Source organism: Stegostoma tigrinum, chromosome 6, assembly GCF_030684315.1.
Source record: "Stegostoma tigrinum isolate sSteTig4 chromosome 6, sSteTig4.hap1, whole genome shotgun sequence".
Taxonomy (NCBI): Eukaryota; Metazoa; Chordata; class Chondrichthyes; order Orectolobiformes; family Stegostomatidae; genus Stegostoma; species Stegostoma tigrinum.
In genome coordinates, this window is record NC_081359.1 from 59,282,060 (window position 1) to 59,297,863 (window position 15,804).

The 15,804-nt window shown below is 40.7% G+C and overlaps 1 protein-coding gene across 4 annotated transcripts in view; it reads right to left on the reverse strand.

The window, feature by feature from the left end:
- The window catches only part of LOC125453626 (ubiquitin carboxyl-terminal hydrolase 35-like), an 85,685-nt gene that overhangs the window by 32,508 nt on the left and 37,373 nt on the right, over positions 1-15,804 (reverse strand). For all 4 annotated transcript variants that reach the window (XM_048533409.2, XM_048533410.2, XM_048533411.2 and 1 more), the window contains one exon: positions 2,679-2,772. In XM_048533409.2, the coding sequence (XP_048389366.2) occupies positions 2,679-2,772 (94 nt within the window). The remainder of the gene's footprint in view (positions 1-2,678; positions 2,773-15,804) is intronic.

Genomic DNA, 15,804 nt, shown 5'->3' on the forward strand with positions numbered 1-15,804 from the left:
AAAACGCAACAGTTCAAGAAAATGGATCAAAAAAAATTCTGCTATAACAGAGTAACACTAAAACACACTTATTAATTCAAGTAAAATGATGAATGGCTCACACCTATACACAGTACACAAAAGAAAATGACTTGAATCAACAGTTCCTAAAAGCAAACTCTTTGTATGAGCCACAATTGGGGCCTATACAAATGTATCAATAGAAAGAAGACTTTTTTTCTGATCTGTCCTACACATTTAGGAAGAATAATTATCATGTTATACAAATCAAATTTATGAATTGCCTGTTGTCACTCAATGAAAGAACTGTGGTTAAACCAATTGTTCCTTTGCCTTCTGTAGTAAATAATGGCTGTTTATGAACAAATCTTTTCAAAAAGTGTAAAGTATGCAAGATATACTGAAATCTACCACATATTCCAAACACTCAGTGATGACAACAATTCAGTACTATCCATACAGATATCACTGAGAGCATGCCATATGACAGTGACATCCAAAAAAAAACCACGGAGTAGAATAAGAAGGCAAAACCAAAAAACTTACATGACTACTAAGAAAACATGTACTGGAAAATAAAGCAAGCAAACCAAAATAAGCAAGGAAATCCCAACAATAACAAGTTGCAATCCCATCATACAAAATAATAGGAAAAGGCCTTCTAAAAAATTTGAACACACCAAAATGAAATCAAAAGCAACATCCTCAGCCTTGGAAAATACAAGTGTGAATGGTCCAGCAGCCATACAAAAAAAATAGCGGAGGCGAAACAGACCAGTTACTATTTAGATGCAGCAAATTTCAGCCGACGTCTTTTCCTTCTTTCTCTTGCAAAAGAAAACCACAGTTTTATCTGCTCCAAGATATTAACCTGATGCATCCAATGACTCCCTGTATATTCAAGATAACCATTAACTTACCAATCAACCTATAACTATGTTAGTCCCCAATCCCAACTGAAATCAAATCAAGTAAACCTTGCAACCTCCAACACAATTTAAGATTTGACACACACGTATTCGCATCCAAAAATCTCACAATGATGCCAAATAAGACAAACCTCCTTTGCCCCACTTTCATTCTTCCTCTCCTTCCCAATTAAGCTCATAGTTAGGAAACTGAGCAACTTGCCTTGAGCTAATAAATGCCATTGGTCTTGAATGCCCAAGTGCAACACAAGGCAAGACGTCAGCTGGTATTGCACAGTGTATGACTCAAGGAAATAAGAAACATGTGAAGGCTTCAATTCAATTACCTGAATACTTTCTTCTAGTAAAAGAGAAACAATAAACTGCATGAAATTCAAAATTCCACTTTTTAAAAAGCACTACCAGTAACCCAGTAGAAAGAGAGAACACAAATTAAACTCTTGCTAATTTTCATTGAATCACCCTTCTAAAAATGTAGGCTGTTAGCAATTCCCTAGAAGAAGTAAAAGAAAAAATGCAGAGGCAGAACTTGGCAAGTACCAACAGTTTGTAAATAATTCCACTACATACTGTTCTATAACAAATCCAAGATAGCCAAAATAGGATTGTTCCTACTATTATATTTAGAATTTGAGCAACTATTTTCTGAAATATGTCGTAAAGCGCTCAAAAGACTCTATTCCTTATGTTTTAGTTTTTCAGAGTATTTGGTATAAGATTTCTCAATTGATTGTACATCAACCATTCAATTCTCTTCGTATCCAACTGTTCTTGAAACAATTCTAGGATTTTCTCTAATGTACACGCGAGAACATTTATACATTGATCATTGTATGGATAACATCTTGAAGTGATCTCAAGTCTACTTTTCATCAATTTGAACCTGTGATGCATGACATGTTTTGAAGTCTATTTTCCAGATGTTTTATTATTTTATACATCTCTAACTAATAATTCAGGTCTAGTTTCACTAGAACTCTACCTCAGCCAATCCAAGTATCCAAATATTTAGTGGAACAAAAAGTTAGACTCTGTATCAGATGGAATGCAAATCTAAATGTCTAATGGCACATTAGCAATGGATTATAAAACACGAAACATCACTGCTGTCAGGTTAATAGGATATTCTAGCGCGTCTCAACCAACAAAATGCCCACTTTTCTTATTCTTCAACTTCACCACAAGGCAAGTAAGTTTTCTTTCAATGAAATCATAAATTGCTGCATATCTAGTTTATACTTGCTAAACAAGATGAACTATTAATTTTAGTTCTTAGACTTAGACGCCCCACGATGTGGAAACAGGCCATTTGGCCTACTAAATCCACACTGACTCTCAGTGTCCCATGCAGACCCACCCCCCCCATAACCCACCTTTATATAATCTACACATCCCTGAACACTATGGGCAATTTAGCATGGCCAATCCACCTAACCTGCACATCTTTGGTCTGTAGGAGGAAACCGGAGCACGCAGAGGAAACCCACGCAGATACGGGGAGAATGTGCAAACTCCACAAAGACTGCCAAGAGTGGAATTGAATCCAAGCCCCTGGAGCTGTGAAGCAGCAGTCCTAACCACTAAGCCACCGTTCCACCCGTCCAGACTAGAATCCTATTAGAGTTTGCAACATCTTGAATTCAATGTGTAGTACACGTTGCCTGTTAGATTAGGATACCATATAAATCACACAGTTATTGAATTCAAAAGAACTGGAGGTTTTAAATTTATGTAAAGTAAATTCCGTACCTGACTATGTTCCAGAAAAGCAAATAGCCATTGAAGTTTCATCATTAATGATTCTGAATCATTCTCCTTCAGCAGCATTACAGCATGCCTGAAGCTAGAAAAGGGGAGCAAAAATTTGGTTTAAAGGTTAACAAGAGCATGCTGATTGTGCGAGACGTTTGTGATTATGCCAGGTCAGCACAGTTCCTAAACTGTCATAACAGCAAATCCATATTTTTCAGAACATTAAGATAGAAATTTGAATTTAAAAATATACTTAAAACTGACTGAAAATAGAGTTTCAGAACCAAGTAAAATGAAATGACGTTTCTGAAATTCAAAACATTACTCATTAGTTTGCATTGGCTGACCTAGGTTACTTTCCAGTATTTACTTCTTTGGTGTTTTCTTGGTGCCTTTATTTGCTAAATCATCTCTGTGGCACCAATCATGGTACTTTGTTAAAAAATGGATTTGATTTTGCTTATGGAAAATAAAACAATATATTTTGAATAACTGAAGAAAACTGGTGCGTGGGTTAAACTGTGTAAAGTAGGTCAAGAAGGAAACATCACAATGTTGCAAGTTGCAGCTGTGCTATCAATAAAGCATAAATAAAGAATAAATCCTAATATTGGTCTAACATGTTCCTATGCTCAAGTGGGCTGCCTGGGCAAGGTACTTTAAGGACTGAATTTGTTTTTCCAGATGCAGAATGTTGTTATCTGGCATGCTAGCGTATAAATCAAGCAGAAAAATTTCACAAAGATTCATCTGGACAACATTAATGTGAAAATGTTAGTGTCACACAACTGATTCTTCTGATTTCTCATTTAGGTTCCAGAAACAGTTAACTAAATGTTCCCTTTCAGAGTGGTACAATTTAAGTGACACTACTTGTAAGTCTTCTGGAACTGTAAGGTCTTGAATTTACATGGGATGACAATCATATCTTTTAACCAATGATTATTTTTCAGAAGGACAGAATACTACCACTCATTTTAATTTTAAACATTTCTACTGGGCTTATAGAGGTCTTGTGGTGCAATGGGTAGCATCTTTGCTCTGAATCAAAAGCTCTGGGTTTGAGATATACCCACAGACTTGAAGGCCAAGGAAGGTACATTCAAATTGTGGTTGCTGAGACTACCACCTTCAAAGTCTTCCTGAAAATGTCAATGTCAAGTAGCAAAAGTGTCAGGGAAAAGAGGGTGGAGTCAGAACAATCATTACCCATACCTGCAGATTACAACATCCGTGTAAGTTTACTACAGCAACACGGACTCCAGAGTGTTCTGTAATGCATCACCACTGCACGTACACAATGCTCACCTATGCATTAAATTTGTTTGACACTCCAGATCCGAAGTTCATAAACTCTATTTCCCATTTTTGTTCTTTTCCTAACCCTTCCCACCTTTCCTTTCTTTCAGTGAATACTCTGTACCACTGACCCCCAACCAAAACTCTATTCAAAACAATTATACCTTGGCCATCCTGCTCTCCAACCGCTGTTCGAAGCTTGAATCCCATTTCAATAAGCCCACAACTACTCTCAGTGTCATTCAGAATGCCACCAAACCACCAGCATCAACCTTCTTAGTGAGAGTGTACGTCACTTATCTTCTCAGCCACTGCCTGCTTAGACTAACAATAAAAGCATAATTCTCACCCTTCACCACAGATGTTCAGTTACCCATGACTTTTGCAGACAATTGCACTGAAATACTTGGGTTGTCTGAGCCTTGGTCATAACAAAAGCTTCTCTGCCTGGAGATACCTCCCACTACCTGTCATGCCAAGCTGTCACATTAACACAATGGCCATTATGGTACATCGCCTCTGTGGTGCCAATATCAAGAAGTAACTGAATAGTTGTACAGAACTCTGCAATGGAAAGAACAGCCAGTTATTATGGTCTACACTGGAGCCAATGACATGGGTAAAGAATGGTATGGCCTGCAGTCAGAGTATAGAAAGTTTGGAAAGAAACTCACAGGCAGGACCTCGAAAAGTGGTCAGCTTCTGTACTACAAACAACTGAATACTATGGCTAAAGTAAGTAAATGCTTATGGCAGAGGAAAGAGGGCTTTAGATTACTCAAACATTGGGGCCAGTTCTAGAGGAGACAGGATTAGTAAAGACCTGATCAGTTGCATGCAAATCTTGACAGGATTTGCCTTTTAGGGGGAGTTTACCTTGGCAAAGGTAACCTGGTTGGGAATCAAGAGGTAATATTAGTTGCACAGGGAACTGGTAGAGATATTAGCACTAAATAGGAAATGGTAAGGTATTAGATGGGGCCAAAGGAAGAGGGAATGCAAAAAAAACAAATTCAGGTTACTGATAACGTATTTGACAATTCAGTGTGGTAAATAAGACTGGTGAACAGCAGTCCTTGATAGTCACATGGGAATATGACACTGAACTGGCTCGAAGAAGACAGGACTGAGATACATCGTGTTCAGGAATTTCAAAAATGCAAAGATAATAGTGCGAGTTAGAATATTGCAATGCTGGAGACAGGTAATATTCCAAAACACTCAAGCACAGAATCAATTTAGCTAGATCTAACATCAAGAGATGCAATCAAAATACTTGGTTTAGTCAAAAAGCCATGCAAAATTGGAAAAATATGCACAGGAACAAATTTGCAAGGATATCATAGAAAAATGCATGAATTTTAGAGCAATTGTAATGAATAATGTTAATTATCCCAACATAGATGGTAATAGTAAAAGTGTAAAGGGCAGAAATGGCAGAGTGATGCAAAAGTTTCTTTACGCAAACTATCTACACAGTATGCGTTAACTGGGCCAAGTTCTTGGGAATGCAGCAGTGAATCAAGTGTCACAGTGAAACATTTAATGATCAGTGATCCTTGTCTCTAAAGGTTTAGTTTGGCAATAGAAAGGGCCAATCAGCAATTTAGAGTGACAGTTAATCAGGAGTGAGCAAACTTCGATGGGGTGAGGATAATCTGGCTGAGATAAACCAGAATCAATGATTGAGAGGCAAACTGTAAAGAAATAATGGGCTACCTTCAAAGAGGAGGCAGTGAAGACATTCTACAATGAGAACGGATAAAGTGAAACGTGATGCAAACTATGATGCAACCGTGAGGCTTATCATGTGCAAATGACTATGAAGAAAGGATGAAAAGTCCATGTTAGTGAGATGCACTTAAGAGATGTACTTATTATATACAGCTGTGTATATAAGGATGTTTTCAGAAACCTACCAGAATCAGAGAGTAGCCATTCATATGTTCAGGGAAAACATTGCAAGGCACATAATACCACAGGAGAGGGGGACAGTTGATTCTCCCATGTGCAGTATAGAGCCCTAAGTCACAGGCTTTGGGCTACGTAAACCAGAGGTATAGTCACTGCATGGCAAACAATTACAGAGATCCTTACATGACAAAGATAATAGACAGCAAGATGAAGAAGCTGAAAAATTATGCATAAAACAGAGATTAGTTGGATAATACACTTAAGGATTAGATCAATCTAGTATAGAATGAAGATATGCAGTGACCCCAGCGTATCAAGCAATTCCAGTTATCTGGCCACAAATACTGGTTGTGGACAATCAACATACAAGTTAACCACCCTTTCAGCCACGACAACTGCACTTACAATAATAGTCAACATCAAACTTTTGCCCTCAAATGCACATTTTATTTGCCTTATAACTGGACACAGTTGGGTGAAGATAATACAAGTTATGTTGTGAAATAAATACAAAGGAATCTAAAACACCCCTACACATCTTCCAGCAAAACAAAGGAAGTATGAGATAGTAGGAACTGCTGATACTGGAGAATCTGAGATAACAAGGTGTAGAGCTGGATGAACACAGCAGGCCAAGCAGCATCAGAGGAGCAGGAAAGCTGACGTTTCAGGTCGAGACCCTTCTTCAGAAATGGGGGAGGGGAAAGGGATTCTGAAATAAATAGGGAAAGGAGGGGAGGCGGATAGAAGATGGATAAAGGAGAAGTTAGGGTGAGAGAAGACACTCAGGTCAAAGAGGCGGGGTTGGAGCCAGTGATGGTGAATCTAGGTGGGGTGTTAGGGAGAGCACAGGTCGGTCCAGGGAGGATGGACAGGTCAAGGAGGCGGGATGAGGTTAGTGGGTAAGAGATGGGGGTGGGGCTTGAGGTGGGAGGAATGGTTACTAGGGCGGCGATGAGCTGGGCTGGTTTTGGGATGTGGTTGGGGGAGGGGAGATTTTGAAGCTTGTGAAGTCCACATTGATAACCTTGGGCTGCAGGGTTCCTATATGGAGTATGGGATGCTGTTCCTGCAGCTTTCGGGTGGTATCATTGTGACAATGCAGGAGGCCCAGGATGGACATGTCATCCAAGGAGTAGGAGGGGGGAGTTGAAATGGTTTGCGGTTGGGAGGTGTAGTTGTTTGTTGTAAACCGAGCGTAGGTGTTCCGCAAAGCGGCCCCCAAGCCTCCGCTTGGTTTCCCTGATGTAGAGGAGGCTACAACGGGAACAGCAGATACAATAGACCACATTAGCAGAGGTGCAGGTGAACATCTGTTTGATGTGGAAGGTCTTCTTAGGGCCTGCAATGGGGGTGAGGGAGAAGGTGTAAGGGCAGGTGTAGCACTTGCTCCGGCTGCAGGGAAAAGTCCCAGGGGTGGTGGGGCTGGAGGTGGATGTGGAGCCGGCGATGCAGCCACGGGGAAAGTGGTCCCTCCAGAAAGCAGGTAAGGGTGGGGAGGGAAAAATGTCTTTGGTAGTGGGGTCAGATTGCAGATGGCAGAAATGTCGGAGGATGATGCGTTGGATTTGAAGGAAGTATGAAGCTGGTTTCCAAGGTAAAAATTATGATATTTGCTAACTTGTTGAACAGCTGTGCTGCAGTGAGAGAGGTTTTTGTGATGTGCTAGTGCTACAGTGGAAAAGGAAGGAATGCCCCCGAAGAAGGTACCCAAGGCTAAATGCAGCATCATGAATCAGTGCAGACCCAACGGTCCCAATGGCCTCTTTCAACACTGTAACAATTGTAAGTGGGAATCAGTCATAATTCTGATCTCAAGAAGCATGTATTTGAATGAGTCCTCAAAAAAATTGCAAGAATGGTTTAACTATGACAGAAGCATAACTCACTTCAGTTAGCCAAATTAAACTGACACCAGAACAGGTAGCCACTTCATGTAATGAAAATGTCTAGTGTCACAGTAAGAGACAAAGATTGCTCAAAGACTATCAAAAGGTGTTATGCCAAAATTACCAGTTAAAAGCGTTTAAGACAGCATGCAGTTTCAGACTTGGGCTGCAGTGGTGCTGTTAGTTTGAAACGGAGACTGCGGTCACAGTGACGATGCTGGGTTACTGGAATATCTGCTGGTTGGTATGGCCAATCTTCATGCTTTTGGAATATATTCGAGCAAGGTATGAAGAGAAATTTTATTCATGTGAGAAGCTCCAAATGACAACAAAACCTGCTGATTTGATATGAAGCCAAAGCGTGGACTAGATTTACCAAATTTTCCATATTTAATTGATGGGATGTTAAAATTACCCAGATCAATGTTATAATGCATTAAATTGCAAGGAAACAAAAGCTTGAGGGAACAGTGAAGAAAGTACCCATATTGAAATGGCCCCAGTGGTTTGGATATATCAAGTCCCTATAATGAGTCTGCTTTTATGATATACTGTACTTTAGCACTAATGAACTACAGTTGAACTATAACGTTTTTGTTTTCTGATACACCTTTTACTGATTCAAGGGCATTGGCAGTGGTATGAAAGGGACTGGTAAAATTATGATTGATGGTGTTGTTAAGGATGAAGATGAAGAGACAAAACTCTAGGCCCAAAACGTCAGTTCTCCAGCTCCTATGACGCTGCTTGACCTGCTGCGTTCATCCAGCTCTAAACCTGGTTATCTCAGATTCTCCAGCATCTGCGGTTCCTACTACCTCGGAAACTAATAGCTGCTTTTTAAAAAAAAAATTAGTCAATATGATTGCCTTCAGACAGAGTTTAATATATAAAATAAGATATAGGGTCAATAGCCAAAGTCTTTTCCTAGGGCAGGGGAATCCATAACTAGAAGACATAAGTTTAAGTCAGAGGGGAATGATTTAAAATGGACCCAAGAGGCTATCTTTTCACGCAAAGGATTGTGCTTGTCTGGAAAGAGCTGTTGGAAGAAGGTGTGAAGGTGAATACGGTTACAACATTTAAAAGGCAACTGGATAGGTACATGAGATAACAAAAATTCTAAAAATTCAAAAACTCCTGCAAAAATTCCATCCCCTATTCCCAATTCCTCCACCTCCGCCGCATCTGTTCTCATGATGAGGCATTCCACTCCCGCACATCCCAGATGTCCAAGTTCTTCAAGGACCGCAACTTTCCCCCCACAGTGGTCGAGAACGCCCTTGACCGCATCTCCCGCATTTCCCGCAACACATCCCCCTCACACCCCGCCCCCGCCATAACCACCCAAAGAGGATCCCCCTCGTTCTCACACACCACCCCACCAACCTCCAGATACAATGCATCATCCTCCGACACTTCCGCCATCTACAATCCGACCCCACCACCCAAGACATTTTTCCATCCCCACCCCTGTCTGCTTTCCGGAGAGACCACTCTCTCCGTGACTCCCTTGTTCGCTCCACACTGCCCTCCAACCCCACCACACCCGGCGCCTTCCCCTGCAACCGCAGGAAATGCGACACTTGCCCCCACACCTCCTCCCTCACCCCTATCCCAGGCCCCAAGAAGACTTTCCACATTAAGCAGAGGTTCACCTGCACATCTGCCAATGTGGTATACTGCATCCACTGTACCCGGTGTGGCTTCCTCTACATTGAGGAAACCAAGCGGAGGCTTGGGGACCGCTTTGCAGAACACCTCCGCTCGGTTCGCAATAAACAACTGCACTTCCCAGTTGCAAACCATTTCCACTCCCCCTCCCATTCTTTAGATGACATATCCATCATGGGCCTCCTGCAGTGCCACAATGATGCCACCCGAAGTTTGCAGGAACAGCAACTCATATTCCGCTTGGGAACCCTGCGGCCCAATGGTATCAATGTGGACTTCACCAGCTTCAAAATCTCCCCTTCCCCCACCGCATCCCAAAACCAGCCCAGTTCGTCCCCTCCCCCCCACTGCACCACACAACCAGCCCAGCTCTGCCCCTCCACCCACTGCATCCCAAAACCAGTCCAACCTGTCTCTGCCTCCCTAACCTGTTCTTCCTCTCACCAATCCCTTCTTCCCACCCCAAGCCGCACCTCCATCTCCTACCTACTAACCTCATCCCACCTCCTTGACCTGTCCGTCTTCCCTGGACTGACCTATCCCCTCCCTACCTCCCCACCTATACTCTCCTCTCCACCTATCTTCTTTACTCTCCATCTTCGGTCCACCTCCCCCTATCTCCCTATTTATTCCAGAACCCTCACCCCATCCCCCTCTCTGAAGAAGGGTCTAGGCCCGAAACGTCAGCTTTTGTGCTCCTGAGATGCTGCTGGGCTAGCTGTGTTCATCCAGCCTCACATTTCATTATCTTGGGGAAAAATAAATCTTGGTTTGCAAGTGGATTTTCTGATATATAAACTCTGATAAACATTACATGTTTGAGCTTAAATCTTTGAATAAGTTTCAAAACTTGAAAGATTTAGTTCAGCATTGAGCTTTAGAGAAGAGAGCAGCAGGTTATCAAATCTGACCACTTTATGAAAGGACTGTTAAATAACAACAAACCTAAGGAACTGCAGATACTGGGATTAGAAACAAAAACAGAACTGATGATTTCTCTCCACAGATGCTGTCAGACCGTTGAGCTTTTCTAGCAATTTCTGCTTTTGTTTCTGTTCAATAATGAGGTGGCCAAATGTGGCAAAAAGAAATAACAAAGGAACCTGACATTCCTCAGGCTGCTGAAACACATCTGTACAACGGCATTTTTTGACAACTTTTGTTGACATTCAAATAATTGTAAAATAACACGACAACATCATAAGGCAACATGGACGAAATGCCCATAGGTTTCGACCTGCCCAGCAACAGAACTGTGGAACAGTAAGTTCACAAACAGCTCTACTGAATCACAAAACACAAGAAGCTAACATTCATAATGGTACTAGCCTACACAGCCAAAAGAATGAAATTAAAACCCATTGCAGTTTCCCCTAAATAAAACCATACCCAAAATTAAATTCCCTGCAGCAATTTCAACTACAACGGTTGGATGGACAAAGATAAAAAGTAGTTTCGGATGGATAGCGTGTGAAACAGTAGCCTACGTAAAGAATGCAACTTGTTAATGTGGGATGTGTTCAAATCCATATAACTAACAGAATGGCTATGATGAAATACCACCCGCATTGTTGTTATGCAAAAACTTGGTTTGAAGGCTAACAAGCATGATGATGGCAGAAGGGGTGTTCACTGATTAGTTACCCTGAGCTGGGCAAAACTATTTTCCCCTTCTTGCATGCTGAATGAAAATCAGGCTTTTTGTACAACAACGTTTCCATTAATTTGTAACTTGGGTGCTTTATTGGTCTAAAGTCTATACTCAGGCTTTGGATACATGTCTCATCAAGGATCATGCTCATGGTAGATGAAATAGGTAGACTGAAAGATTGTTTGTTGAGTAGGAACACTAAGTTAATGAGAGTTACTGGCAATGTTACTTTTTTTTACATTTCAAAATGGTTTCCACCCACACCATCAATTCTTGCTTTATATGGCATGTATAAATCGATCCCACTTATCAAACAACTTCTTTGCAGGCTTCACAGGCTGACTCATACACTGACATCCATGGTAGATGGTTCAGAGGTGAAGTGAAAGAAAAATAAGAGAGCCAAAGATAGAGAATAGATTAGCAACTAAATCAAAAAGAAAACCAACAAAAGGGTGTTAAAGAAGCAGGTAGGATGTACTTAGTTTGGGATTATGTTCAGCATGGACAGAAGGGTCTGCTTCCATGCTGTAGGACCCTATAACAAGTTCAGGCAGATGGAAGTGAGTTGTAGCATGTAGAAACTGACTGGTTTACTTTTCTGTGAAGAAATAGAGAGCCTTCAGAATTAGTGAGAATGCAGACAGAAATATTGGACATCCATGGTAAAGAGATGGTTAGGGCCACAAAATAAGAAGACAAGATAAACTCAATGAAATACAGGTTTAGCCTCAACTGAAGTGCTGCACAGCTCTGGGTGGTTCACTTTAGGAAGAAATTAATGACATTAAAGAAGGTGCAGCAAAGATTCAGAAGTATAATTCGAGGCATAAGAAACTTCAGTTACACATAGACTGGAGAAACTCAGGCTACTTCTTGGAAGAGAGAAAAATTGAGAGATTTGTTGTAGGCAGACACATCCAAAAGGAGTATGGACACAATAAGTGAAGAGAAACTGTTCCCACTGTGAAAGAATTGAGAAGTAGAGGACAGTATCGTAATGTGATTCACAAAGAAACAGTAATAACAATTTGTACATAGCGAGTGGATATTGCCGAAGAGAGTGATGGAGGAAGTTCGACTGTTGCTTTCAAAAGAGAATTGGATCATTACCCCAAAAGGAGAATGAATTGCAGGATTACGCAAAGTGGCATCGGGTGAATTTACTTTGCATAGAACTGGCACAGATACTTCAAACTAAATGGCACCCTTCTGTGCTGTAACTGCATGAATACTGAACAGGAGTAGGCCATTTGTTCCCTCAAGCCACAAATCCACATTCATGGCTATCCTCAATGCCCTTTTACTCTCTTGGTTAACAATAGTCTTTCTAGTTCTGCCTTAAAAAATTAAAAGCTATTCATGAAGAGTGTTTTGAAGGCCTTTCTTTTGTCTCATCAGTTTTAATGGATGACTCAATATTTTTAAACAATGACCCCTTGTTTGAGATTATCCCACAATAGAAAACATTCTCTCCACATCCAGCCTGTCAAGACCTCTAAGAATCTTCTATTTCGATGAAATTGCCTCTTGCTCTAAACTCTAGTCAACACAAACCTAGCTAACCAACCTTGTCTCAAGATACCTAGCCGATTCCAGGTATTGGTCTCGTAAACCTTCTCTGAATTGCTTCCAACGCATTTACATTCTTTCTTAAATAAGGTGCCCAACAGATCAGTACTGCAGACCTTTCCCTCCTCTCAAAAGTTTCTCATTGTGTCGGTAACCCCTCTACTCTATGCTCACATTCATGTTGACTTTAACAACATATCAACTCTTCAAACAGGATTCTATCCTTCTACAATACAGTGCAGATCAGTACTGCACAGTGTCACTCATGACCTGTGCAAATGAAACATAACTTCTCAACTTTTGTATTCAATTATGCTTGAAAGAAGTGATAGCATTCTATTAACTTTTCTATTTACTAGCAGCACCTGCACACTAATCTCTTGGAATTCATACAATAAAACACCAGATCTCGCTGCATGTCAAAGCACTCATCATTTCATGCTTCTATGAACAATCACCAAAATTAGCCTGATTTTGTCCGTCAGCCCTCTTCTGGCAGCTTGATTTCCTTTGGACATCTCATCTTAGACGCAGACTCCCTACAGTGTGGAAACAGGCCATTTGACCTACTAACTCCACACTGACTCTCAGTGTCCCACGCAGACCCACCCCCCCATAACCCACCTAATCTACACATCCCTGGACACTATGGGCAATTTAGCATGGCCAATCCACCTAGCCTGCACATCTTTGGTCTGTAGGAGGAAACCGGAGCACACAGAGGAAACCCACACAGATATGGGGAGAATGTGCAAACTCCACAAAGACTGCCAAGAGAGGAATTGAATCCAGGCCCCTGGTGCTGTGAAGCAGCAGTCCTAACCACTAATCCCACCGTACCGCCCGACCAGACTAGAATCCTATTAGAGTTTGCAACATTTTGAATTCAATGTGTAGTACACGTTGCCTTTTAGATTAGGATACCATATAAATCACACAGTTATTGAATTCAAAAGAACTGGAGGTTTTAAATTTATGTAAAGTAAATTCCATACCTGACTATGTTCCACAAAAACAAGTAGCCATTGAAGTTTCATCATTAATGATTGTGAATCAGTCTCCTTCAATAGCATTACGGCATGTCTGAAGTCAGCTTGGACTACTGCACTCCCTCTCAATTCTCATGGCCACCCAGGTCCCAAAGATATCCTTCTTCCTCTCCTCCATTCATCCTATGAGCTGAAATAACATCTCATTCTCACTGTTTTCTAATTCCATCTCGATTCACATTGTCCTCACTCCTGTTTTAATCAACCTCTTAACCTCTACCACCATATACTCTGTACTATCCAAGGCTAAACTAATATTTCTCATTTTCTTTTATGCCTTCTTAGAGACCGCTCTCCTGCACTCTTAATCCTATTCTTACTAAACTGAGGAAGATTTAACATTCCTTCCTCACCCTGAAATTTTCAGACATTGTAAATAATTAACTTTCCTTTAAAAAAAAATCCGTACCATGAACCCAATCTCGTTAATGGTACAAACTGCTGCTGTACATTCTAACCTTTCCCTCCTCTCAAAAGTTTCTCATTGTGTCGGTAACCCCTCTACTCTATGCTCACATTCATGTTGACTTTAACAACATATCAACTCTTCAAACAGGATTCTATCCTTCTACAATACACAAATTGCCCTACCAAAGTAACAAGTGATATTTGAGTGATTATGACACATGATCTCCTTCTTTCTCTAACCTATCACGCCACACCATTCTCCTGCAATGCTTCTATTGACTATCTCGGGTCTTGCTTGGTGTCATTCATTTCTATCCAACCACAGCTACATTAAGCAAAGTAATGACTTTTTTTTCTTACCCATTATATATGGAGATCCCAAAATTATTTTTTGCCTCCTCTACCTCCTCACCAAATGCTACCCCTTGACAACATCACAAAGTTTCTGTGCAGACAATCATGACACAGCTGTAGTACAGCACTATTTCAGTAAGCCATCTGTTGTTCACAATTCAAAATGCTGGTCTTTCTCCAGTCTTAGATGAGACTCTTTTCCTCTAGTCTGATACCAGAAAGACCAAACCCGTGGTCTCACAGCATCCCATCACAAACACTAGATCCTCACCACTAGTTCTTTCCCCCTCCATGGTCACTGGTTGAAGCTAAAGCAGAGAGCAGGCCTGCATCGTTCTTTGTCCTTCTACTCAGCCAGTCAGAATGACTTTTTTGTGTCAGTAAATAGTCTTAAGTTGATCAACTCTACACAAATAGTTCATGACCTCAGAGGGGTAAACATTGGAGAAGCAAACTGTAATAATATAAACAAATCTGTCTCTCTCTCTATACATAGATAACATGGTGTGAAGTTGGATGAACACAGCAGGCCAAGCACCATTGGAGGAGCAGGAAAGTTTGATGTTTCTTTCTTCTTTCTTTCTTCTCGACCCAAAACGTCAAACTTTCCTGCTCCTCCGATGCTGCTTGGCCTGCTGTGTTCATCCAGCTTCACAGCGTGTTATCTCAGATTCTCCAGCATCAGCAGTTCCTACAATCTCTCTATGTATATTTACGTTGCATAACTTGCAGTACTGTTAGAAAATTACTTCATTTGTAAGAAAGCTATTCAAATTGAGTTTTAATCTAATGACAGAGAAAACAGAAATGATGAAATAATTTCTGAAAAATATTTTATGTAATGCTTTATTTCCTCATAAACAACCAATTAATTAATTCTGAATTCCTATCATGATTATGTAGACAGAAAGGAGGAAAGCAGTGTATTGTTCAAACACTGTAAGGATGCTATAACAAACTATTTTTTGATTTTAAAGAAGACCCATCTGCTAAGTTGTACACTGCAACACGGTAACTGCTTGGTGACATTTGCTGAAATGTACATTAAAAGAGCTCGCCCTTCAATGGCAAAAATAAATTTTACCTTAATAAACGTGACAGTTTCCACTTTTAGGTCAGCATTTGATTACTGATTTTCAAACCTTATAGAGAAATTGTTTGCCACGTTTCCCCATATTACAACAACAGCAGTTTAGAAACAAATGAATGGCTATAGAAAGCACCAAGAGACACGCTTATGTATCAGTCCAAACAGACAAAAGGTTCACTTACCACCACTTAGGAGCTAGCTTTCAAGTGCTATACTGAGTCCT